The 27,866-nt window shown below is 45.8% G+C and overlaps 1 protein-coding gene across 1 annotated transcript; it reads left to right on the top strand.

Annotated features, from left to right (window-relative positions):
* The first annotated feature begins 10,172 nt into the window (after window positions 1–10,172).
* LOC127334957 (auxin response factor 9) lies at window positions 10,173–15,737 on the top strand. The gene is made up of 14 exons (XM_051361519.2): window positions 10,173–10,628; window positions 11,549–11,664; window positions 11,770–11,865; window positions 11,988–12,044; window positions 12,219–12,371; window positions 12,451–12,535; window positions 12,751–12,841; window positions 12,960–13,124; window positions 13,555–13,674; window positions 13,757–13,841; window positions 13,968–14,136; window positions 14,300–14,727; window positions 14,839–15,029; window positions 15,116–15,737. The coding sequence occupies exons 1-14, from the start codon at window positions 10,574–10,576 to the stop codon at window positions 15,303–15,305; spliced, it is 2,001 nt and encodes a 666-aa protein (XP_051217479.1). The 5' UTR covers window positions 10,173–10,573; the 3' UTR covers window positions 15,306–15,737.
* The last annotated feature ends 12,129 nt before the right edge of the window (window positions 15,738–27,866 follow it).

The following is a 27,866-nucleotide window of genomic DNA, read 5'->3' on the forward strand; positions in this document are numbered from 1 at the left end:
GGTGCTCACACGCCTCATGATCAGTTCAATCCATCTATCATGGAAACCCAGCCTCCTTGTCATCACTTCCAAGAAATTTCATTCATCCATGTCATATGTTTTGCTCATATCGTGTTTTACTAGTGCAAAACCATTGCTTCCCTTTTTCCTAGTTGCATATAATGGGTATGGTACACTCATAGGCTAGCAGAATGTTGTCCTTTATTATCCTCCTCGGCAGAAACGTGGATTGATTTGGGAAAATCAGCTGTTGCACATGCTGATTGGCCTATGGACCTTCATCTTGTTCGGCTCTTTCACTTTCTGAGTCAGAATCACATAAGTGCATCTTTTCTCTTTTCACTTCTTTTCTTATTTTTTTGGGTCTCCCTCCCCATACGTCGCTGAAGGCCTGAAGCCCAGCAACAGAGTAGACTGCAGGCCAAATACCAGTTTTTCCAGCACACTAGTTAAGACCAAAAAACTAGGGCAGGCCACTGTTATTAATTAATGTGTAATAATGCAAGCCTATAGGGAATTATACTGCTTAAAAAATCTATAGGGAATTATCAACACCCTTTCCCTACCTAATTAATACATCTTGTCAGCCATTGGTATGCTTCAGGTTTTGTTGAAAGAAATCTTCCGGACAGCACCGAAGAGCATTTCTCTGATTTAAGTAAATGGCCGATGCCATTATGGCGCTGGTGAAGCATAGCATCTTATCCTGCACAGTTGTTTAAAGGCGTGAGTGGCCATGCCAGTTGGTTTTCTTGTCGATGCTTAGAAACTACATTGACTATGATATCAGCGCTAGCACTGACAGTTCATGCAGAGTGCACTACACGCACACTAACACAATATAAGACACCCTTGAGTTCTTTACCTTTCCCTTTCTTGATTTGCATAGATATCAACGAGCATCCATCTAGTTATTCAATCCCTCAATTTCAACAACTTTGGACCCGGGGAATAATAGGAAGACAATGAAGAAGAAGATATGATGCGCTTCTCGATCTCCTTGGTATGCTCCACAGGTAGGGGGAGGGAGAAAACAATGAACTCCAGTGCCTAACTACAATACAGATGCACTACATCTAGCTAGTATAGAATTGTTCAAACGTGTATTAGCTCTGGTGTATTTCTGAACAAATTATGCTCAGTATATAGAATTGTTCAGACGAGTATATAGAAAGCTTGTTTTTCTTCGAATGAGACCTTATATCAAATGCAAGGTTGCGGTTTACAGCCTGGAATTCTCAGTTGGGGATATCGGGATATATCTTGCAGTAAGTTGACAAGAGAAATACACTTACTATTTTCCTTGCAAGGGTGTACTAGCTTCAGCGTAACTTCTGAGAATCTCCTAGAACAAGTCTGGGTCTAATATATCAAAGTCCGAAACCCGTTACCGCTAATATGCAAGTTGGGATTAAACTAACCCGCAAGCTTTGATTACATTACAAAGACAGAATCAAGGAGGAATAAACTGGAATCTTGGCCCTTGGCCATTGCCAGGAAACAGCCGGCATGCATTAGCATAGTTTATGTTCTTGGTATGGATTAAGTAAACATTGTTTGATTAGTGGAGCATAGTATTGGTACGACGCTTGCGGCACAATCTGCCAATCGTCGAGCCGGCAGGGGTTGCTTGCTTGGTCTGGCTGCAATATAATTTCGGTCTGTTGTTTCCTGCCCCCTTTTCCTGTGCCTTGTTTCCCTAGCTTCCCCACCAGCAACCACGCACAGATAGGAGAGAGTCCACCACCGGATTAGATTAGTTAGTGCAATAATGCAGCATGAATGAAAGTAATCCTTGACGCTGCCTTTGGTTATACTAATACACATAGTCGTGAGAAGGCGGGATTAGAAAACTTGCTGGTCCTTGGTAATTGGCCTGGTTTAGTTTAGCTTTCGCCTAACTTGACTTGTGACCAGGATTCACGTTCTTCGACTGAAACTTCGATGTAAAGCGTGATAACACACGGCCTAGTCCTCCTTTACAGCTTGCCTAATCGTTCTATCACTGTTAGCCAAGAAATATAGTATATAATCGCTTGATTAGCTATGTTTGGTATGTGACCGTTTTGTTTGTGCTTCACACCAGACGTATTTATCATTTAATACAACTTCAAGACCTCGAAGAAAAAAAAAGAAAATTTCATGTACAAGCTAGTAAGAAATAAAGTAGCATCCTCTCTCACAGAATCTAAAATACAAATTGAACACACGAGTCGGAGAAATAGGGGAGACTTCCACGTGAATAGGAGCGAAAGCTCCGTTTGCATACTTCTTACTGTTTTGCTAATGCTCAGTCTGTGGTTGTTGTACTGCGAACTATGTCAAAAAAAAAAAAAAAATTACTGTTAAGAGATAGCAATGAAAGTAGGTAAAAGGAGGGGTCAAATTAGGACGAAAATCCGTTAGAAGTCGTTTGGAAGCCAGGCTTTCATTTCGTTTGTAGCATTTTAAAATGAATACATGTATTCATTTTATTTACATTGTAATTTCATAAATGAACACTTGTTTGGTTGCCACAGGAATTGCAAATGACAGCAGAATTCAATATTGAATTTGTAAATGGCTTCTATAGAGAAACGCAAATGACAGGTTTCAGCATGGAATTGTGTTTACCCATGGCATCATTTTGCTGGAATTCCTAAATGAAATGACGGCCCAATTCTGTAGCAACCAAACAGCCCACCTATGGAATTCCAAAATGAATTCCAGGATTCCAGGCCCAAATGATGGATACCAAACGACCTCTTACAGAAAAGAGTAGCACGAAAATAGGCAAAGAGGGAGTGGGGCGGAAATGACGAGGATAATCCAACGTAATGCCAATGGCAACCTAAGCCTCACTAGGCCGAGGTTGTCTTAAATACTAGAAGGATACCCCGCGCCTTGCAGCAGGAATTTCTCCGATAACTCTATTTTATAAAAAAAAAGTATAAGTTGATTGGAATAGGATATTATTTGTAGGAATATGCAGGATGCGTAAATATTCAAGAGGCTAACTTAAAAAAAACTGACTTGAAATGGTTATGTAGTTGGTGGCTAAAAGTTGATGATGTGGATAATTGGATGACTTAAAAAATAGATGATGTGACTTGTATGTAGAGTATTAATGAATGTTAGTGGGAGATGACATGGAAAATTGGATGGCTAATAGAATGGATGATGTGGATAACTTGCATGTTGAGATAGACAACTTAAATGACCTTCTAGTGAGGTTTTGCTTTATAAGAGATATAGATTTATTGACTTCAAAAATGCAATTTCAGTTTAGTTAAATTGTACTTTCGGTTTCATAGTTGTCGCCGATTTGAATGTATATAGAGAATTTTGCATATAGATATATTCGAATCTGCAATAACCAATATGAAATGGACAGTGACATGTGTTTTTTTTCTCACTAAGACTACTCATAGTAGCTAGTAACATCACACAAACCAAGACATTTGGTGATATGACATGACAATGAATGAAGAAAGAGAGTGAAGTGATAACTAGCTACTTTCAAGACAAGATGAGTGTATAACATGATAAATGACACAATGCATAACACCACGTATAAGTTACTTAATAACTTAGACTAGTAACATATGCTATGTTACTACTCTAAGTTACTCCGCACTATTACTAGCCTAAGCTCGTATTGCACAGACAAGGTAGTCACTAGTCAGACTACACATGATGACATGAAGGCAGGAGCTACTCTTTTTTGAAACGGGCAAAAAAGCTTTTGCCTTATATTGATATAGGAGAAGCAAACAGGTACATGGCAAGGGCCACAAAAGAACAAATCAGCTAACCAGATCTGCCAGGCTCTTGGCTCCTGCAAGGATCCAATATTTTCCTTCTTCCCGGATCTTGTGCATGATTACCGATGGCGGCGAGGACTTGTTGTTGAAGACGCGTTCGTTCTTCTCCTTCCATATCTCCCAAGTGATGAGAATGACCGCAGTCCGCAGATCTTTGGAAGAAGAGGGAGTGGTCGACGTGATGACCTGCCAGTAATCAAGGCAGGAGCTACTCACTACATCCGCTCCTGAGCTAGCAAAAGAGATAGATTAAGAAGTGGATATTTATCGTAAACTCAGCAAATACCACTTTTAATAAAAGAGTGGACATCCAGATTTTTCAAGATAGATTAAGGATTCTGCATTAGGAGTGTGAGATAGCTGACTAAAAGGAGCTTGACTGCAGAGAGACGGTATGGTGAGCACTTGGTTGCGGTCAAGCAAAGACTGAACCATAAACCAGCTATTGTTCAGAACTGCATTATCGGTGCTCTTCCGAAGGCAATATCGGTGGCTGTCCATTCATGTCCGTGCACGGGGTCACGCCATGAGCGTGCCCGGTTGGTTGGGTTGTACCGCACGTCACATCAGGTTCACAAAAATGGCGAAACGAACGGTCAAACGAACCCACGTCGAGAGCTTCTCTAGAAGAGAAGAAGGCATTCGGCGTGCGGTTGGTCCGGCCGGCAGGGAGACAGCTACCAAACCGGACGTCGCTCTCGCTTTCAAAATCTCGGATCAATGAGAATCGACGGGACGAGGAACGCAAGAACACGGGGAAACATACAGACAGATAGACAGGCCGTGGGATTCCGACGGACAACGACGTGGACACTACCCCTGGCACCATCGTCCCAGCTCCATTTGCTAGTACAGTGCGTAGCTCTTTTCTTCTTTTTTCTTCCCTTTGTCATTCGTTTTTCCACACGTATCTCGTCGAATTTACTGTTGGAGAGCACCACGCATGGCAAGATTAGCGATGTCCACACAACGCCGATTTGCCCGTGATTGTTCCATTTGTCTGCGAGCAGTTTTCTTTTTACATTTTCAGCGCCTCGATGCAAATGAATCAAACTTTCGGTCCACATGGATAGAATGACACAAAAATCCTAATTTAGCGGCCAGGGATGCAAACTGACATACGTGCGAACCGACCTATTCTAGGATCAAATTTGGGCTTGGACCGACCTATTCTAGGATCAAATTTGGGCTTGGAATATGTCTGACGGATAAGGCACGGACCGCGCGTGTCGTTCTGCGTTCGCCGGTCCCACCTGACAGTGTCTCCATATCCGCTTTGTCTTTTGGATGCTCGCTTCATCTATTGTACGCGCACCAGTACTTGCGGACGATGCTGGCATTCTGCGCCACCGTCAATGAGAGCTTGGCCTTCTTCGAGGTCAGCAATGCGACACATGTTTGTAGTCCAACGCCGATATTAACTATAGCCGCGTCCTGGACCTTTTTAAGGCAACAAGCCATGCTCACGAGTAAACACTGCGCCTGTCGTTGCCGTTCCCAACCAAACATGCCCTCCAGTACACCGACAAGTCCCCGCAACGAGGCCATGGGGAAGGCATGGCCATGGAAGAAGACGAAGAACGACCACGAGGTCAGGTCCTTGCTAACCAAGCATGAGGGAAACCACCAATACGTTGTCGTGGACATGGTGTGTTGGCACTACCGAAAGAGGACGCCGACGGGGTGGGATGACGTCCATCTCCCCACAGCTGGCACTAAATGATCGTCGGGTGCCTCTGTCGCCGGTGCCAAGAGAAGGGCACGACACAATGAGGTCAAGCGTTGTCGAGAGCTCCTGCAGCCGGATCTGCTGGCACACCCCGCCTACGCCCTCAACTCCATGGCACGGCACACGTTTTGGCCCCGGGAGTGGTACCCGCGCCGACTTCCACTACGATGACGAGTGCGACTACGGCGAGGCCCCGGTCGTGAAGGTGGAGGAGGAGGAGCCGATCGTGGGCGGCGACGACATCCCTGGCGAGGAGCCACGGGACAACACCGCAGACTACCTCAGCCTCCTCGCGTGGTTGCCCAAGCAGCTAGCGGTCGTGAATAAGGAGGGCGAACTCCCCCCTCCAGCCACCCGAGCCTGATGATGATGAGGTTCCCGGACAAGTTCGTGGAGTTTCTCGCTGGCTACCGTGAACCTGCGGGAAGGTAGCTGTAGCCAGTGTCGGTGGGTCGTCGAGGTCATGTTCGATGTACCTTGACGCTAGCTTTGAGAAGTTTGCCCGCGCCCATAGCCTGGAGGTTAGATGTCTGCTGCTATACCACTACGAAGGTGATGACGACATGCACGTAAGTGTGTTCGACGACTCGTCTTACCGCATGCACTACCATAGCAACGACTTCGGCGAAGACAACGACGACTCCAACGATGACAACCACGGTCAGCTGTAGGTTTTAGGGTGTTCTTTCTTTGCAGATGCACATGAAACCACTAGTGTATGTTGTTTTTTCCATCGTAGCGAAGGTGTGGATGCCCAGAACTCTAGTTTAAGTGATTGTGTGTTCTTTCTTCACACGAAAGGGACGAGGGCCATCGTGACGAACTCTCGCGATCACTTTGTCATCTGTTTTGCGTCGGGTCGCCTAATATTACCAAGTCAACACAGCACATCGTGTCCGTGCTGCATATCCGTCGGACATCACTTTCTCAAAATAGGTTGCACCAGTCCACGGACTACACACCACCAAGTTGGTACTGTGCTGCACCAAATTTGGCCGCACACCAGAGTACGACCAATCGTGGGACTAAGGGTGTGTTTGGTTTAAGCCAAGACTAGCCCAACCAAAATTTTGGCATGACCAAAGCAAGGGCACGACCAAAATTTTGGTACACTATTGTTGTTTGGATTATAGCCATTGTACGTTGCCAATTTTTTGGCAATATCTTGGGCCTCCATTTGGTTTGTAGCCAAATTGATACATCTAACAACTTGGACTGGCTTTTCCAATGGACGTTAATTGGATTTCTAGCTTGTTAAAACAAAGGATTTCTAGCAAACTGAAAACCATAGATAGTAGAGAAGGGTCCGGAGGAAATATGTATATTACAGAATATAAGGGCATCCCGTTCATGCCTGCGTGGGAGCCAGAGAGGAGCGCCGAGATCTGGCGCAGGCGGCGGTACCTACCGCCGGACCTCCACGTCGATCTCACCTAGCCATCGACTACGACAGGCGCTCGAGGACTCAGCCCCGCAACCGGTGCAACCGCCGCCTCCACCTCCGCCGTACAACCTGCGGCTCCACCTCCACCACCGGCGTGGGCTGCTCAATCTCCACCACCGGTGTGGGCTGCTTCACCTTCACCACCGCTGGCGGCACCGGCGTATGTTCCGCCGGTTGCCAACTGGTCGTTCCAGATACCGGAGCTCATTGTGATCGATGACGAGTAGGCGCATGCGTTCTTATGTTTTATATTTTATTTTTCTTTCTATTACTATGTAAATTATATTTTTATGTTAAAAAATGCAAAATCGAAAAAAATGGTTGTGCCGCTGGAGCCACCCGACGCAAACGGACGCGCGATCAATTTTAACCATTTGAACCGACGCAAACGAATGCGTGCGGATATTTTGGATGCCCGAAATACGTTGTCCCGTTGAAGATGCCTTAAGCTGCAAGAGATCTGAACGGCCCAGCCTTTGTTTTTGAGCGGAACCTGATCTGCCCAGCAAGCAACTCGTTCACAAAGAAGAAGTAGAGTAGCTGGACTGGGACCTACCTTAAAGAATCGCGGGCGTGGGCGTTGCCAATTTGTTGGCGCAGGTTTTCGTCGCCCTCAAGTTGCCAACGATTTGGCAAGAATAGCAAAGGCGCGGGCGCGGCAGACCAGGCACGCCAAATATTTGGTGTCCATCCAAACCACAGCCAATTCTTGTTGGCTCGCCAATTTTTTGGTATGGTAGCCATTGGTTGTAAACCAAACGTACCCTAAAATCGCATAAAACCAACTACTCCAGCTCTCATCTGAACTCACGCTCAACTTTAGCTACTCGGGTGGAGCCGGAGCAGCAAGCACCGGTCCAGCCGCGTTGCTGGACTTTGCATTGCATTGCAGTTGCAGCCGCTCGTCTCGATCACATGGCTGGTTGGCCGTATCGATCGAGATGCAGCTTGGGGCTCCGTATATAGGTAGAGAAAAGAAAGGAAGCGTACGTACGGCAAGGTGCGTACTCTTCTTTCGTCGCCGCGACATGCCTGGCTTTGTGTTGTGGTGGGTGCGGTTGCATGCCGGGTCGGTGAGGGACATGCTAATGGGGCTAGGCTAGGCGGCTACCACGGCGCCTGTCAGCAGCACCCACATATTCGGATCCGATCAGTAACTTCGAGTAGCAGTTGATGCAAGGATTTGAGGAATAATTTGGACACATATGAGCAGCAGGAAAGGGAGAGAGAGAAGGAGCTGCCGATGATTTCCCCGTCCGGATGTGATGTTTCGATCATAGGTGCACGTGAACATATTATATAAGAGGCATAAAATTTAAATTTAAAAATGACATAAAAGTTTGGAAAAAATACCGCGTGTATATCTAGACATTTTATGTTAAAACACAAGACACAAGACCGAAAATGTTCCTTTTTCCGAAAAATTATGTGCCAACATAGAATGTCTAGATGTATGCGAGGAATTTTATTTCTGGACTTTTTAACATTTTGAAATGTGTTTCCATAAACTGGGTTCATACGCACGTGTGAGCAAAAATGGATTTCCCCCGCCGGTGCCGTTTCGCAAAATCCAACTTGGACCCCATTCCTCGTCGTCTCTTGCTAGATATTTGAAGTGTAGATCTTAAGCCTTCTACGAACTTGGACGACCCCATGACACAACCATATGAGATGTGTGTACAGTGAGAGGGTCCTAAAAATGTCTCGGTGCCCAGTGATAACCCCCAAGTGTAGGGAATCACCGAATAGAATTCGATAAGTATTTCAGTGTCCAACCCACGAGGAGATGAAGGTAACCTATCTATTCTCTAAAGCCCTATAACCCACTTATATGATCTTCTATGGAAAGCTAGGAAATACGGTATGTGTGTGAAGTGATTTTTGCTATAAACTATATAAGTGCTACAAATAAAATGCAAGAAGTAAAACTAATGCAAGATAAATAAAGTGACATGAAGTGGAGTAAGATGAAGTAATTTAAGGGAGTAATTGTTCAGACAAATTGCTATTTCACTTATGCGGTTGTCACAATTAGCGAAACTTAGTATAGTCTTTTTAGTGTTTCTTCTAGAGAGGAGCCATAGATTGGTGCAGCCATAAACATGAGCAAATACGCCACTAGTGAATGATCGAAGGACTCTTGGACACCTCTAGAACCTTCCTAGCACTCCCCCATGTCCTTTATGAGTCCATAAAGTCGTGGCTTGGCCAAATCCATCAAGAATGGCAAGAGTTTGTGCCAATCGCGTCACCAATTTTCGGGTTCCCATAACTGTCTCACTACCCTTCAGTAAAATGGGCGCCGATTTTTCATACGAACTCCGTTTGAGATGTTCTTTATGTCAAACGAAAACTCTGAAAATTATCCACACCTTCTAAATCTAGAACTTTTTTTTTGTTTGAGGCCATCTTCGAGTATTTTTGGGGGCGATCTTTATAAAATATGTTATATGGATAGATTTCAGGAAACTCTAGATTTCACCATAATGACCGGTTTCATCACTGATTCGTGGACTGAAGTTGTCAGACCTACGTTAGATTTTGCTTCTGATCTGCTTAATGTGAGTCTTGAAGCTTTGTACTGTACAACCTATTACTTACTCTACATGGATAGTTGATGATATGTGAAAAGAAGAAAAAAAAATGTAAACTGAATAGTTTGCTTACCGAATGAAATCGATGGTTGGTGGTTTGCGCAATTTCTCACTGGCAAAACAAGCACCCCGTGTCGTAAGGAAGATGTTGTTGGTGCCGTGCCGCCATCACAGCTTACCAGAATTCAAACATCAGGTTTAATATTTTTGTGTCTCATAAAGACGGAATATTTAGTATCACCATTTTTTTAACCATTTTTGAAGGTACTCAAGGGTTAAGGATATACCCGTGTGCGTTGATATGGTGTGTGTATACGTGTTGTATTTGTGAGAGAGTGTGTGTTTCGCAGAAAAAAACAACAACAGTGCCAGTGATCCATCCCCATCACCGAGAAACACGGGCGAAACAAGGAAAACTCGGGTGAAACTAAGCAAGCAAGCGCCGCACGAGGCAGGCAGCAAGTCCTATCCACCCACACCCAGTGCACGAATCCACCCGTGATCCGCCTGTCTCCTCCCCCACCACCCGCCTGCCTCCTCCGCCCCGTGCAGCTCCCTTCCACCGCCACCGCCGCTCGCTGTCAAAACCAAACCAAACCAAGCACACCACTCCACCCGCCCGACACCACCCAAATACTCCTCCTACCAAGCTAACGCACCTCACAACCTCCTCCTCCTCCCCCTCACCACACACGCTACACGCCACCTCCTCGCCGGCTCCCCCGCCCCGCCCCGCTCCCCTTCCACCGGAGCGGCCTCCCTCCTGCCCCCAACCCGGCCACGCAGCCCCCGCCGCACCAACCGAGGTTCCCGTCCACGGGCGCCCGAATTCCACGCGAATTCCGTCGCCGCGCCGCCGTACGGCCTCTGACCGTCGGAGGCAGATCCATGGAGGAGCTGACCCGGCCGCGGCGTCAGAACTAGCACGTCCCCACGACCTCCTGCTTCCCTCGTCCGCACCGGTACCGAACCCCCTTCTCCGCCCCGTTTCGGTCCCCGGACCATGGCTGCGGCGATGGATACCGGGACTCCCCCCGCGGCTGCTGCTGCCGGCACAGGTTCGATCTCGTCTCGCGCCCCCATCCCTCTGCTGTTAGTCGCGATTTCCGTCCACGCGGTTTTTGCCGTTTGGGGAGGAACTGGTTTGGTCAGAAACTGAGGAAGTAGTTGGTCTGCCTTCGCGTGGTAGTAAGTTTTACGCTTCGGCGACAAACTGTGTCGGTAGTTGGTTGATGAAGTGGACTCACCTGGTTGACTCGCCCTTCGTGTACAAAAAGTAGCCGAGTTCTTCTGCGAATTTGAGCCGATGCGCATAAGCACAATACTAGTATTAGGCTTCTGTTCGAGTATTTGGGCTGCACTCGCTCTTGTCGACCCGATCCGTATGTGCTGCCGTCTGCTGAGAGTATCCTGTATCCACGATGCTTGCGCAGTTCTCTCTGTTTGGTGCCACATCTGATGGGTTGCTCCCATGCCGACGGTTGCTCAATTCTCTCTGTTTGGTGCCACATCTGATGGCTTGCTCACATACCGATGCTTGTGCAATTCTCTCTGTATAGCGCCACATCTGATGGGCTACTCCCATAACGACGCTTCTGCAGTTCTTCTACTTCGAGTCGATCTGCTCCACTTGTTTTTTTCTTTCATTTTCCCTCAAAAGCGTGATCCACTCAATTGGAAATAAAGTTATGTACCCAATTGGAATATATTCTTGTAGCCAGTCTTCAGTCTTCTATATATGTTTGATTTCTATTTATGGTGCCAAGCCAATTGCTAATCTTAGCACCTACTACTGTTGTGCTCTTCGTAAATCCAACTGTCGGACACTTGAGCTGGGTAGAATTTTGTGCGCCATGTTTGTCCGAGCGGCCTAATTCTGATACAGAGAACAACCAGCGTTTTACTACCATGTATCCTTTGTCTCCGCTCTACCCAACTTCTGATGAACTGATATTGTAAATCGATTGCTGAAATGTAGGAACCTGTAGCGATGCACTATTCCGGGAGCTGTGGCATGCGTGTGCCGGGCCGCTGATCACGGTGCCTAGACAAGGCGAACGAGTCTATTACCTTCCACAGGGCCATATGGAGCAGGTACTTGCTGGTCTATGACTCTTCTCTGCATATTTCTTCACTTGATTAATTCTTTTTTTGTCGATATATATTTTCTCCTCAATCTGACCACGATTCGCCCTATAGCTTGAGGCATCTACGAGCCAGCAGCTTGACCAGTACCTGCCGATGTTCAATCTCCCATCCAAAATCCTATGCCGCGTGGTCAACGTAGAACTCCGGGTCAGTATTTCTATATCTTTCTGCTGGAACCTTCTTCCATCCTAGTGTCCAGGAACTACTTAATCTACACACTGAGCTAGAAATGCTTATACCTACCTAACCGGCTGAACTCTGTATTGCAGACAGAAGCTGATTCAGATGAAGTTTACGCTCAAATCATGCTGCAACCAGAAGCTGACGTGAGTATTCCTGTTTTAACCATTGCTAACATTCAAATCGTTCATATTATTGTGCAATCTACAATCTTATGGCATATTCTCTTTTTGTGATGCAGTTTACTTTGTCAGCTGTGTTTCATGTTTTTTCTTTACATTTACATTCATTAATTTTCTCCATTGATTTCTCTTGATCAGCAAAGTGAGCTCACAAGCTCAGGTCCTGAGCCACAAGAACTTGAGAAAGGCACAATACATTCCTTTTGCAAGACATTAACAGCTTCAGATACGAGTACCCATGGTGGGTTTTCTGTTCTTAGGAGACATGCTGAAGAGTGTCTTCCTCCGCTGGTTAGCATCGAAAGCATGTTTTTACTCCAGTTGATGTCTACACGATTTCTGGCTTATTGGATGGTTTGTTTCTTTGCAGGACATGTCTCAGAATCCCCCATGTCAAGAACTAGTTGCCAAAGATCTCCATGGAACTGAGTGGCATTTTCGTCACATATTTCGCGGTGAGTTTACAATTTTAGCATTCAGCACGAAGCCCCTATAACTTCCTGACGCTATTCTCCTATTGTTTTGGTGTTGTAGCAATTAATGTCAATATTGAATGCTGAAGTGTTACCACTGTAGAAACATGCAACGTTTGCTAATTCATTAGTTAATGCCTATTTGTGTGATCTCTCTCTTTGGTTCTATCTCATGTCTCCTTGTGTTTTATTTTCAGGACAACCTAGACGGCACCTACTTACAACTGGCTGGAGTGTCTTTGTTAGCTCAAAGAGATTGGTTGCTGGTGATGCATTTATTTTTCTGAGGTAGGGAGTACATGATACTGTAATCTTGTCACTTGGTGGCATATTTCTGATGCATTTGCACCTCTCTCCTGGTTCAGTTCTCATGAATAGTACTAAGTAGTATTGGTATAATTTGCAGAGGTGAAAATGGTGAGTTACGGGTTGGAGTAAGGAGGCATATGAGACAAGTAAATAACATGCCGTCATCTGTCATATCAAGCCACAGCATGCATCTCGGAGTTCTTGCAACAGCCTCCCATGCTATCTCCACTGGGACCCTCTTTTCTGTTTTCTACAAACCCAGGTAAGATTCAACCAATTTTCCTTTTAGTTGTGCCCTTTTTGCATAGTGATGTTTATTTGCGGCAACCAACCAGTAATGCAAGATAACTAAAGCATCACCTCTTCACCAGTAATGCAAGCTAATAAAGAGTTACCAGATGCATGATAAATAAAGAAGATTATTGTGCCTATTTTATTCATTTCAAATAGCAATTCCCTGTGTATTGTACATTCCACTTAGGTGCGAGAGATAATTATTGCTCATTAAGGCCCTTAAGGTTAATTCTTATACCTTGTTGTGCATTTACATCTGAGAATTTACCCCTTTCAACCATCCTTTATTATTGCTGAAGCGAGATAGCATTAACGTGTATGAAAATTGGCGAATTTTATATTCTCCATACTATCTATTCTAAAACACCTAATGGGTGTCTCTGATTCTCTTCCCCCAGAACAAGTCGATCTGAATTTGTAGTGAGTGTTAACAAGTACCTTGAAGCGAAGAAGCAGAATATTTCTGTTGGAATGAGATTTAAGATGAAATTTGAAGGCGATGAAGCTCTTGAAAGAAGGTAATATGAGACCGCTTTAGACATGATGTTGGCTTTACTACAACCATCTAGGTGAATTTGACAAGCTTTTCTGTGATTACAGGTTCAGTGGAACAATTACTGGTATTGGGAGCACAGCGACAATGCCAACATCTGCATGGGCAGATTCTGATTGGAAATCTCTGAAGGTATGAAGATACTGACTTTTATGGTTTCAACTAGAAATGGGTGTTCTTTGGCGTGCTTGTAGTGGTTCATTGTGATGTTTCCATGTTTGCTTTTCAGATCTGATTCTTTCCTGTAATTACTGCTAGGTACAATGGGACGAACCTTCATCCATTCTTCGTCCAGATAGAGTTTCACCATGGGAATTGGAACCACTGGATGCAGCTAATCCACAACCCCCACAACTTCCATTAAGGAATAAGCGCGCACGACCTCCAGCTTCACCTGCCGTGGTTCCAGAACTTCCTCCAAAATTTGGTAAGATATATGAACTCCTTAGCATCTGTTAAGTTACAAGTAGTGATCTGGTTTACGGGTACAATGCTCAGCTCATAGTCATGAATATTGTATTTTGATATTACTTAGTGCCTCCCCCAGTATCCTTTTGCTTTACATATCTAAGCTGGTGCTATTATATCAGGACTATGGAAGTCCCCAACTGAACCAAGCCAAACCCTCTCATTTTCGGAACCACAATGCGAGTTATTTCCTACTTCAATCTTCTCATCCTCATCAAATGTTGCATTCAATCAGTTCTACTGGCCAGCAAGAGAATCAAGAGAAGACTCTTATGCTGGAAGCACTAACAAAGTCACAGCTGAAAGAAAGCTTGAACCAACTACTGGTGGTTGCAGATTATTTGGAATTGAGATAAGATCTGCTGTGGAAGAAAAACAGCCTGTGGTTACTTTTTCTGGTGATGATTATAACCAAATGGCTGCATCTGTAGACGTTGACTCTGCTGAGCTCTCGCAGCCATCCAATGTCAACAACTCCAATGCCCAAGCAGCAAGCAGTGAACGTGCTCTTCTCGAGACCCAAAGTCGCCAAGTTAGAAGCTGTACAAAGGTGATAGATCATCACATTTTAAAGATGCCCGACTTTGAAATCTTGTAACTTGCAGAGTTATTAATTACTGTTCCTCTAGTTTTTTGCTTACAACATTTTTTGTTCCTATAGGTAATTATGAAAGGAATGGCTGTTGGAAGAGCAGTGGACTTAACAAAGCTAGATGGGTATGGCAATCTTCACCGCAAGTTGGAGGAGATGTTTGATATACAGGGGGAGCTATGTTTCACACTCAAGAAATGGCAGGTTGTTTATGCCGATGAAGAGGATGATATGATGCTTGTTGGGGACGATCCTTGGGAGTAAGAACCCTTATGTCACTGTTGCTGAATGGATGCAAATTTCTTATATCCAAGTCCTAATCCCTCTGTAATTCATGTTATTGCAGCGAGTTTTGCAGCATGGTGAAAAGAATTTATATTTATTCGTACGAGGAGGCGAAACAGTTGGCACCTAAGGCTAAGTCATCAGTTATCGCTGACACCATGAAGCTCAGTGGCGTTAGTTCATCTCATGAATCAGTTACTCCACGGAGCGGCTTAGACTACCGGGCCTCATTTACCAACACAGACTGCTGAATGCTAACTTTGCTCTAATTCTGTTCGTTCTTCCACTGGATCATTCGGGAAAATGTCCATGATCCTTCACTCTGGTGGGAAGAGCTACTCATAATTGGTTCACAGACTAAAGGGTGTCGACTGCCTTTTTCTTGAACTGTAGTGGCCTTTGGTCGTGTGTCAACAAGGAATGCGGAGAAGAGGTATTCTGTCATTTCATGCCGTTTTGCTGCCAGTTGCTTGGTTTTAGGAGATAACTGGTGAACAGCCCCCGCCTTCACTGCTTGCTACTAGTAAATAGGCGTATGTATGTATATTGATGTTCGAGTATCTGTATGAATTGATGCAATTTAGGTAGTGGTGGTGGTGGTATTAGTATGTTTCTTGCAGCATTTACCTTTCTTCCTTGTGGAAGCAATCTGTATATATCTAAGAAACTTGTGCTTTCTGTTCTTTGGTCTTTGTTCCTTCGGTTCCAGAGGTCCAGTGTGATCTGTATATATCTAAGAAACTTTTTTGTGAGAAATTTTCATCATGCCAAGGATGGGAAATCAGGGATGGAGAGGGGCCTATGCTGACAATAGCTAGACCGCCATAACTTGTCTCTACGGCAACTGGAGAGCAAGTGTTTGCGCTCGATGTCTCATATAGTTCTTGATATTGTGTTGGTCTGAATAAAATCTAGAGATTCGACGCAAAGAAACAACAACAGGAGTGACCCACAGTGTCTTGCTATAGGTTGAAGCATTTGAAATATTGGAAAAAAAAAACACCGTACTTGGTGAAACCGACCGAGATAAGCTTATCACGTTTCTTCAAATACATTTATTTTTTCGAATTTACATGGGATTCAACAAATGTATGAGGAACCTTTTAAAACTTGTTTCTAACGGTCTAACTTCTAGGTCCAATAATCCAGTCGCAACTGCACCTTCCAGAAACTGGATGGCATCGTAGTTCCTTTTTTTTTGACAATCAAATCCACATATATTTAAATTGGCTATCTAAAGTGAACAAAAATGAGCAAATTTTTGATGTCTTCAAACTACTACTTCTTCCAAAATACCAAGACTATCTGCATACGTGCAACCATTAAATTAATCAAGCAATATCAGCAGGAGTACCAACTACAATATTCTAGAGAAAATCAACTGAATAGCTTGGTCAACATCGTGTAGAGCTGAGAATACGAATCACCACTGTTGAGGACATAACAACTGAAACAAAATACTAGAAGCACAATACTCCTCGCGACAATGATGAGACAAAGTCCAAAATCGATCAAAGTTCTAAAGAATCATCCTAGAGAAATTTAACCTTCCAACACCACCATTAACACCGGGAAAAAGATCTTCCCGTGAAAGGAGAAGTTGAACATCATTATTGTATACAATGCCATCTTCATTGACGTGAAGGCCAAAAAGAAGTCCCTGGTTTTCTAGATGTTTGCCGAAACACAACGCTCAATTGTGTATTTACCATGTACCACTAAAATTTGGTGTCACATTTGCCAGATCACACCGCATGACTAAACAAGGAGAGTTTGGCACTTTTGGCTCAAATGACCATGCTATGACCAGTTTTGAAAATAATGTGCCAAACTTTTCGTTTTTGGCCATGTTTTCTGTTCTAACAAATATGACGCAAAATTATAATGGTACCTAATTGAAACACAATTGGGCGATGTGTTTAACATAAAAAAATAACTGTGTCATGTAGCCTTTTTCTCTAAACTAAACTACTATTATAAACTCCACTTATAGATCAAGTTATTCACTTCTCCGTGCCGACAGACCGGCCAGAGGATGGGAAGCTGACTTGTGAAAACGGAGGTGGAGGTGGAGGTGAAGGCGGCGGCTACGGTTTTTTCCTGGAGGCCGCGGCGTCTGTTGGGGAGTAAGGACATCTCCAACGGAGCGACGCATTTTGGAAGCCCAAAAATGGTTGTGAGCGTCCGTTTGCATCGTCTCGCGGACATATTTTGTCCGAGTGTCCGTTTGCGTCTGGGTGTGCGTTCACCGGGGCGACCTATTTTTAGATTTGCAACATATTTGAGAGCAAATATACTAGTACATTTGATAGCATAGAAACTATACAAAGTAACCTAAGATACTACTTGCTGCCTGACGGGTCGGCCCCGTCGTTGCGTCGCTCCCTCGCCGGCTTCTCCGCCGCCTCCCGTGCGGTCGCTATGGCTTGGTGCGCCGCCGCGTCCTCTTGCAAGCACTGCTGGAGCCTCGCATTGGCGGTGTCGTCCTTGAGCGTCTCGAAGGACTCGACTATAGCTCTCTGATCCGCCGCCCTCTCCTCCGAGGTAGGCGCATCAGGGTCATCAGAAGACCATGATATGTCGGAGTCGGACTCCTCTGCGGCTGCGGCGGCCACCAGCCTGCGCTGTCCCATCTCGACGTCGAACGCCGCGTGGGCCGCCCGCTCCTTCTCTGCTTCCTTCTCCGCGTCAGCCAGGTACTTGGCGTCCCTGACCGGGTCGAGGAGGTCGCCCTGCTGTCGTTGGAGTCGAACTCCTCGTCGGAGCTCGAGGCCGGGGGAGGTGGAGTGGAAGGTGGAGGCGCAGCAGCCTGGCCGCGGCCGGCGCTGCTCATGGTGGCTGCGACGGAGTCTGAACGGCAGCGGCGCTACGATGGAGGTTGTGTGACGGCTAGAGTTTAGTGAGGAGGAGATGAGATGCTACCGCCCCTATTTATATAGATCGAAGGCAGGGCGAGGACCACGGCACGCGTGGCATCGACATTACTTCGTACGCAGAGGTAGGCGACGGCCGTGCGCCACGCGAGGCATCGCCATTTACGCGGCCGCAGACTGTCGAAGCGACGCCTCGGCTCCAGTACTGGCGGAGAAGACGCATCGACGCTAGGTCACTGCCATGCGGGTCAAACGAAACGTCCACCAGACGCGAGCGGACAGTTTGCGCGTCCGCGCAGCATCCGCAGAGACACATCCGAGGTGCATATTTGGGCCAGGTTTGCGTCGCCGCGGACGGCCCGGTCACTTTGGGTCGCCTCGCTGAAGGAGGACCTAGACACATTTCCGATCACGGCGGACGAAAAGGTAGAGATGTGGTGAGAGCTCTGTTTGAAAAGAAAAAATAGAAGAGGATGGAATAAGAGCTCGGTTGCATGATGGTAGGCAAACTCCGGCAGCAGAGTTCGCGTATAATCGGATACCTCGTTTCGTATTTAAACGCAAGCACCTTGTGTAATCGACACATGTTGCGCCACAAACTTGCGAAACACGGCGCGCGCGCGCGGCGGGTTCCCATGGAGGCTGAGCGCGGCACGATCCTCCCCGACGACATCCTCGTCGAGATCCTCAGCGGCCTCGGCGGCGCCCGCGCCATCGCCAGGTGCCGGTGCGTGTGCAAGGCATGGCGCACGCTGGTGGACGCCCATGGCCTCCTCCTCCTCCCGGCCCCCTGTTCCTGTCTCCGCCATCTACCCGGATGCGGCTGGCTCCCGAGGTTGACAAGCTCGACTTCCTCCGCCCGCACCTCCTGTCTAGCACCTCCCGTGCCGCCGTCCGAGACCACTGCAACGGCCTCGTGCTCTGCTTCCAGGGCAGCGCTGGGTTCGTGTGCAACCCGGCCACGAAGCGGTGGGCCCGCCTGCCGCGCCCTCCGACGGAGTTGCCCCGCGACCAGGACGGCCTCTTCCTCGCCTTCGACCCGGCCGTCTCGCCGCACTACCGGGTGTTCCTCCTCCCGGCGGCACCGGCCCCGAAGGTCCCGTTACGCAGCGCGATGGTGATACTGGGCATGCTCGTACCGGGATCGGGTGGAGCCGCACAAGCAGCTTCTCGTCACGAAGAAGGAACGGGACGAGAAGGCTGTCCCGGTGCTGGTGTTCTCGTCCGAGGACGGCCGGTGGACGCGCCGGGTGTTCGCGGCGGGGCGCTGTTCCCCGGGCCACCTCTATGACAGGGTGACGTCGCCGGAAGTGCGGGCGCGGACCTGGCGGTCGGCGGCATACCGGCGCGGCTCGCTCTACGTGCAGAGTGACAGTCATGTCCTGTTGGCGCTGCGCTGCTCGGAGGGCACGTACGACATGGCCGAGCTCCCCAGCGTCGCCACCGGGGCAGCAATCGGCGTCATGCCCAGGGGCTCCATCTTCTTGAGCCCCGACCCCGAGACGGGGGGCGTCTTGCGGTACGCGAGCATGAACAGGTGTCGCGTCAGGGTATGGCGGCTGCGCGAACCGACGGAGGACCAGCTGGAGTGGACGCCGACGCACGACAAGGACCACGAACCGCACCTGTACGCGCTGGCCATTCAGCGACTCGCGTGCGGCCTTCGCTGGAGGTGGCCAGGCCCAGGCCAAGCAGAAGCAGGCGCGTGCAACAGCTGGGACGAGGCCATGGATAGAGGAGGCGTGCTCGACCCCGAGCCGGACGAGGAGCGGCTGCAGGCTCTCGGTTACAAGCCCGGCATCACGCCGTGGAGCAGTACCCGGATCCTTGGGTTCCACCCGAGCAAAGAGGTGATCTTCTACCTCACCGTATCGTCCCTGGTGGTGGCGTACGATCTCGTCAGCTCCAAGCTGCGGTTCCTTGGCAATGTAGCCGTGCTTGATAGCCGCGTCGAGGGTGTGTTCCCGTACCGCCCGTGCTTCGTTGACGCGCTCCCTCCCTCTTGCAAGCTCCGTGCTCAACACATTCCTTTCCAACACTCCCTCCGTCACGAGTGATCTACTACTATCTTACAAGGTTCCTGTCCTTCTCCATCAGTTTGGACTTAGGTGAACTGCTCAGTACATACTTAACTGAACCATGTTTCCTAGCTCATGGTTGAAGAGGAGCCATCTGAATATCCAGCACTTTTTCCTGGTGTCTTGCGTTGGGATCATTTAACAAACAGTAAAGAGTATAGATATAGCTGAGGTCATCTTATTGCCGGTTCTTCATCATAATGAGTTCGACCAATGTACACGGGATACAAATCTGTTGTTTGGAAATTGTATATGTTCAAGGAAGCCTTAAGGTGAGAGGCAGGTCTTCCTTCCAAGCTTTTTTCTTTTTTCCTTTGCAGGTCTTCATAGATTTTCCGTTGCAACCTAGAGATCAGCTTCTATCCATACATCAATGTGGATTTTATACCTACGGTGACAACTATGCATAGGCTTAGGATATGTTCCATATGTCTCGTATGGCGATAGCAACATATCGGTCTCCTCTGGTCCCCTCGAGGCGATGGGAGGGGCAAACCCTAGCCGCCCCCGAGCCCCCCAACACCTCTCCACCCCCTCCCCCGCTGCCACTACGGCTTCGGCTACGAACTTGCTTGGAGTCTTGAAATCCGTAGCAGTGGATGTAACTAGCGGAAATCCACCAAGGCAAGTGTATTTCACCGACGAGTCGGGGAGCCTAACAAGTCTGTATCCAAGGTTGAGGCTGGCAGGCCAACGATACTAAGAGGGTATGCGTCGGGTGGAAATGTGACATATAGAGAGGACATGACATGCACAATATAGAAGGAACATGATCGGCCGAGTGGAAGAAGAGATGTGTGAAGAAGTCTTGCCGCTGATGTCGAACGTCCTCCTCCAGCAGCTAGAGGAGAATTAGGATGGCGGGGAAAGTGTCTTTTTCTGTTGGATGCATTGGTGCCTCCGGACTGGACCGAGAGTGAGCCATGAGATGTATTGGGAGTGACAAGTCATTACAATTTCTGACGTTGACTAGTTACTCATGTCATAGTAAGCAAAAGGTGTGGCTAATTCTTTCCATCCAGCAACCATCAAATCTTAGCAAAATATATGTTGCAACTCATGACTTACTTGAATCACAAAACAAAAAATACGCTTCGAAACATTTTGGTCAGTCAGAATCTGCAACTATGAAAAATATCAGTCATCATTTAACCGCAGCCCGTAAATACACTAATCGTGATGGGGTGTGGTGTATAGGACTTGACAAAGCACTAATATTAAGTGTCAGGTGAGAGTTAGCAAAACTTGTACCGTAAAACAACTTTACATTTTCGAGCAATTAAAGAAGTCGAGTAAGATCGACCAACTTTGCAAGTTCATAATTTCTCTTTCTTATCGCAAAACCTGCACGATACCAGGCTTGAAATTTCCGCGCAGTGACGACGAAGATGATGACCAGCCGAAGCATGATTCGGGTCATCGATGAGATCGCCGCAAGAAGAGGAAAGACCACGGATACGATGATACTAACATTGTAGCTGCTGGATATTCCGATCGGCGAGATGATTGGATCATCTTAGACGTGATGATCGACGAGATAACAATCGCAATAACTCAGGAGGAAATCGCGGCAATTACAAGGAGCGGCCTTCAAGGGTCCCGGAATTACCATTTGCTGAGCAGTTAAATGCTCCCTGTTACATACATGCGTATATCGATCCCATGGATGACACTAAGAAGTCGAGTCATCTGCTCAGAGACTGTTGACAGTTTATTGAAATGTAGAAGTTCTACGAGACAGGCAGGGGGCAGCCGCATCAGCCGAACCCACCACCACCCCCGCCTCAGCACCAAGTTCAGTAAGTTCAAACTCGTAATCTTAATGAAGCTTTCCTCCTACCGCGGGGACAGATGAGAATGATTCACAAAACTGGTGTTTCCAGAAGAGAGATGAAGAAGCTCACGCAAGAAATCAACCTCGCAGAAAGTACCATGGCGAATATTTCAGAGTATGTCGACTAGTCGTCGTAGAGCATCCTGTTTAGCAGGGCTAACCATCCGATGTCTATCCCAAAATCAGGTCATGCTACCTTGGTAGTTGAAGCACAAATTGGAGGATTCAGTATGAGCATACAGTCAAAAACATGGTTATCACAACCAAAATGCTAGAAGAATCTGATACATGTTTCGATGGCATTGTCCCTACTTTGCCAGTATATCCTCTTGGCAAGATTTCCTTGAATGTCGTCTTCGGAAAACTCGATAATTTCAGGAAAGAAAGAATCAAATTTGAGGTAGTGAATTGGGAATCACGGTACCACGCTATACTCGGGAGACCAACTTATGCCAAATTCATGGCTGTGCCACATTATGCATATCTAAAGCTTAAAACTCCAGGCAACAATGGGACCAATGTCATAGTCCATGAAAGTTTCTCTCGCTCGGATAATTGCGATCGCGAGTTTCAGAAGATCGCTGCTAAGTTTGGAGTAAAGCAGGAAGCTATCGACTTTCCCTCTAAGCAATTAGCTTCTCGAGATAAAGATTTCAAACTCAAAGAGGATGACAACGTCAAGAAGTCGAAAAAGAAACCAAATGACTCTGCATTGGCAGTTCCAGCTATTGCGCCTTCGGAAGTTGATGATAGGGCCTCAGCCGAAGACGCTAATGCTCTGGCAATTTTCGCAAGTACTCCTAAGGAAACCATCAGCACCGCTCCAGAATTCATCGGCACCTCCAGAGCTACCGGCTCCCTAGGCACGAATCAAGACAAGAAGGACCCTCCTCTTGCATAAAGAAGACGAGCGGTGTCATGCATCTTTATTTTTCATAGAAATTTTCTTTCAATAAGACTTTTCTAGTCATAGTAGTATTAGCTTATCTTATCGTCATAGACTTATTAATAAAGACCCAAGTTTCGTTTATTCGAGTATTGAATTGACTAGGGACACCCGAACAATTTTTTCAACACTATTTCGCATAATACCGCGAACATTGACTTCAACAAGTGAACTCGATAAAAAGATCGAGAGTCGCTTCCAATGATTATACCCGAAATTATCATCTAAAGCCTCGGAAAAAATACGAGCGCTGCAATGGATGGCAATCAACATGACTTACAACAATATACAATTATCTTTTGCCGAAGCCTCAGGGAACATGCGAGTGCTGCTGATGGCAAGGATAAAACTACTTACAAAAAGACCCATGTCGGTACATCGAACAAAGAAGTACTAAAGAGCGACGGAGTCGACGACAGACATAGTTCCCTCGATTCGCTCGGGGGCTGTCGCCAAAACATACATCATGTTGAGGCGAAGTTGCGATTACTACGGGTTCATCGAACCCGCAACATGAGCTGATCACTCAAAGAATTCGCCACCGATAACTTTCGTACAATAGCATCACAATGCCGATGCCTAAAAAAAAGCTAAGAGCATCAAGATTTGCTTCTTAGACAACAAATATTTGCCACCGGCATCTGAAGAAAAATTAGGAGGAAGTGATATTTAGCCAAAAGTGGCAAATATGACATCTCCAAAAGATTTAAGATTAAGTAAAGTTACATCATACACATGAATAAACTTGCACCTAATGCACCCGAATATTCGACTGCAACAAACATCGGATACATAAAGTTATCATTACAATAAGAGTACAAACATCATCAAAGTTATTCTTACGGAATTTCTACTTGGACATCTACTTTCGAGCTATCTTCGAGCCTCTCAATTACAATGAAAGCGGGGACTTTCACAGCAGGATAAAATCGGCTTACATCGCCATCAGCGTTTGCAATTGCCATCAAATTCAGGGAAGGATGTTTCGACAGCACAAAGGCAAAAGCAGATTCAGCTCCTGCGAGAAGTTGGGAATGAATTAACTTACGGATCTTTTTGGTGTTACTAAACTTCGACATCAAAGTTAGCAATGTTGGAGGAATTTCAATCAGTGGAAACATCGTTTTCCATATCATCCTCAAGCCAGTATAACACTTGTCAAAGAATCGGTGCACCTGTTGCACCCGATCTTGAAACTTTACGATAGTAGCAGCCTTCGATTGATTCTTCCAGAAGACTTCATCAAAATATGTCAGACTGGTCAAAGCATCTACACGTTCGTGAACGGGCTTGTTCCCTTTCGATAAATTAAGATCTATGACTGTCAAAAGCAATGGCAAAGATGAAATCAGAAAGAAATTATTTACGGCATCAAAGAAACTAAGGAAGAAACAAGCACTTACAGTTCAAGCTCTCTGTTGCCCTTTGCAATTCACTCAGTGCATATTTTTCTGCATCAATGGCTAGCTCGCCTTTCTTCTTTATAATAGCAGCCATGGCATGGATACCACGCATATCTTTTTTCCATCTGGAGAATGCGAGCCTTCATGCGTTGAAGCCGATCATTTTCAGAAACATTAGCTGAAGAACCTTCGGTAAAAAATGGTATGGGAGTCACCTGCAAAATACATTCGTCAAGTGTGTCAAGGAATATATATAACTAGTTGATACCCCGCGCGTTGCGGCGGGTATTAAAGATGATTTTCTTGTATAAAAAATGGCATCAACAAATCTTGAAAATAATGCTTATTTGCATATAGTGGCATGAAGTGCAAGCATATAGCTGTTAACTTGGCTTTGGTTCTGCGTTGTGGGGGGAATCATATATGAAAACAATAGCACGAACGGCCTTGAATTCCAAGATTAAGTCTTCTTTGGTTGGTATGTATGAAGACAATAAACGCATGGCCGGAGGTAAACAACTATGATTTAGGTAATAAAAGGCATGTGCATCATTAATAGCACAACAATAGCACGGTCGGAAAATATGCTTATCTCCAAAACATGTAGAAGGAGAATGTAAAACATTTGACAAAAAAGACTGAATATTGGAATAATCCATCGTTGGCAAGCCTTTATTCATAAGGACCAGGGTCAAAACAATATTCATAAAGGACATGTTCAGGGGTCTGTACAACTCGCTTGACATCATGGTGGCCTTTATTCATTAGAAAATGTTTGGGTATCTGCAATGTTAATAAACACGGCATATTTGAAAGTGGACAGACAACTGATATACTGTATGTTGTTCAGTAATGTGGCACATAGAGCTAGTTTGGTTGCAGGACTGGGCTCCATGCCTGGGAGAAAAGGAGTCTGGCCGATGAAAGAAAACTTCAAAAGAAGTGTCAACAACATTTCTCATAAATCATAGTGTCTTGATTTACAATGTGGAAATATGTTTTCATATATTTTCCTGAGCTAGGCCTATATATACATCTGGCTTCCGGATATGAGATGCAGACAGTGAACTTAAATATATGGCCGATAGAGTACTTTAATTTCAGTCCCCCAGCTATGCAGAGAACCCCTAACAGTATGAACCGCTGTTTTAACATAAAACCTGCAAAGAATGAAACCAATTAACAATTTTCTGGAAAAAGAAGTATGTATTATGGGGTGTCAGTTTGTATGCTATGCTATCTTCAAGCAGGCACGTAGTGTTCAGGCCCCTTTTACCTATCCATGTTATCTTGAGTGTAGAAAGTAACCAATGAAATCTGCTATACCTGTGCCGGCAAAATGCTTGCGAGCAACCAACATGAGTAGCATCTACTATGCCAAGTTCCATATGTAGGCTAATGACTACGAGTGATGCTCCAGGCGAGGCCAGTGTTAGAACGTCCAGGCCGGGCAATTTTTGCCATTGTCTCTGACCAAATACGGTCATAGTAGCTTGCTGGCTAGAAATAATATTGCAGATAGGTTTCAGGCGCAGATTTACCTCTTATTAAGAAGACTGGGAAACAACAAAATTCTAGGTAAGCTTGCCAATTATTTAATCATGGGAAACAACAAAATTTATGGTTAAAAACAGCATGTAAAGTACAACAATGGGACAGCTTGCAGATGAATGTTGGATACACATACCGTTTGACATAGTCTCGCTGGAACAACCAAATTCAGCTAAAATAGGATACCGTTTGGAATAGGCTTGCTAGAACAAATAAATTTAACTCAAGCAGGAAACCTTCTTCTCTGAAAGAATGGCTGCAAGGGAAATTTAGATAAAAGCACTCTAATTAGAGTTGCACAAAATACATAGAGCAGATAATGAAATCAAAGAGAAGATGAGCAGCACGGATGGGATGAAGACCGTACTCCTGTAGCGAGCTGGACGGATGTGTTCACTTCGGGTGACACCGGCAGACGCAGGCAAATGACAGAGCGAGTAGGTTGCTCGAGAGGGCTTGAAGAAGAGGCAACCGAGGTGTTCAAATACACGACCGACCGCAACACTGAGTAGACGGGAGCCATTGAAGTCGATAGAACACATCGTGGAAGATGCTGGGACAGTGAGCGTTACCAGCCAAATAGAGGGAAGAGTGAAGGCGGCAGCTCATGGGAGAGCGGGATGCATCCGGCAGTTTCTGGTGGAAGGCAATGAGGCATGCTTTAATTAATTAATTTTCACTGGGAGATCGGGAGGCACAGCCGGCGTCGAGTCTCTAGTGCCGACCGACTGAACGGACTTCTTTTTTTCCTTGTGCTCCAGTTTCGAGAAGAGCCAAGTGTGGGCTAGCTATACAGGGATATCCGCGTGAGCTGGGCCAGTCGAGCGAGTGGGCACTCGGGTCCAGGTGGACCGGCAGACCGAACACGCTAGGTTCTTTTGAGTGACACGCCTCGAAGTGCATGAGATTAAGAGTGGAACAGGTAATTAAGGCCACATCTTTCAAATCTGACGGATAGGGATAATTGGAGTGACGTGGCTGCATAAAATTTGAGCTTGCAAACATTAAATGCATTTTAGTGGGGATGAACTTTATAGATACTAGTGGACACCCCGCGCGTTGCTGCGAAAATGCAAGATGGTTTTTATATATGAAAACAATAGCATGGACGGTCCTGAATCCAGAAATATGAAGTGCTTTTTTTGTTCATGTGGAAGACTAAAATGGCTAGGCAGAAGTTAACCAATGAAATTTAGATGATAAAAGGCTCTTGCATAATTAATAGCAGAACAATAGCACCGTAACAAAATATGATGAATTTTTCATCACCAAGTGATTGTTATGAATCTCTCGCATCAACAATGAGGACTGTTAACAGATATGTGTTGAAGACGTACTATTTTGAATACGTTCGCTGGACCGAACAAAACTAAGAGATGTAGAGAGTATTCTTCTCTGTGTAAATCCATGCTTCTATATGTGTTGCTGCGGGAATATATGTAAGATAATAGAGCAATGATAAAAATATATTTAAAATATGAAGCTTGTTGAAAATATGTATATAATTACAACGAAAAATGAAATATCTTAAAGGAAATGGGCCAATGAGTGTGTACCACCCCATTCGAAGAGAAAGCAGCGCCCACCAGGTGATAAAGGAACCTTAGAAAGAAGTATTTAGTCTCTAGCCAACTCGCCGAAGTGGTCTCTCCTAGGAAAGGTATAGATCAGAGCTATCGCCTAGTAAGGGTTGAATCCGCAGCCCTCGGCTCTGTTAAGATTTGAGCTTACTAAAATATGTTAAATACTGCGAGACTGAGTCATCTATTCGCCTTCGCCATGCGCATGTGCTGAACCAAGGGATCCAACTGCGGGGTTTAAGACTCAATGGAAAGCCTAGTCAATATGAACTCTCTATTGTTCCTAGTAGTTCAGCAAACCTGCAACACACACACCAACAATATTAAGTGACTCATGTTGCAGCCTGGAGAGGCAGAAAAAGCCGTACAAAATTGAAGAAAGAAATTAGGTGAACTAAGAACTAATAGAGTTGAGATAAATTTTCAGCAATATATATTTGCTTACAGAATCATTGGTGCCCTTGTGTTGATGAAAAACCGGACGGAGACATGTGAATATACAACAAAGGAGCGTCAAGGGTAGGACACCGATTAAAGTAAGAAATAA

Source organism: Lolium perenne, chromosome 2 (genome assembly GCF_019359855.2).
Source record: "Lolium perenne isolate Kyuss_39 chromosome 2, Kyuss_2.0, whole genome shotgun sequence".
NCBI lineage: Eukaryota > Viridiplantae > Streptophyta > Magnoliopsida > Poales > Poaceae > Lolium > Lolium perenne.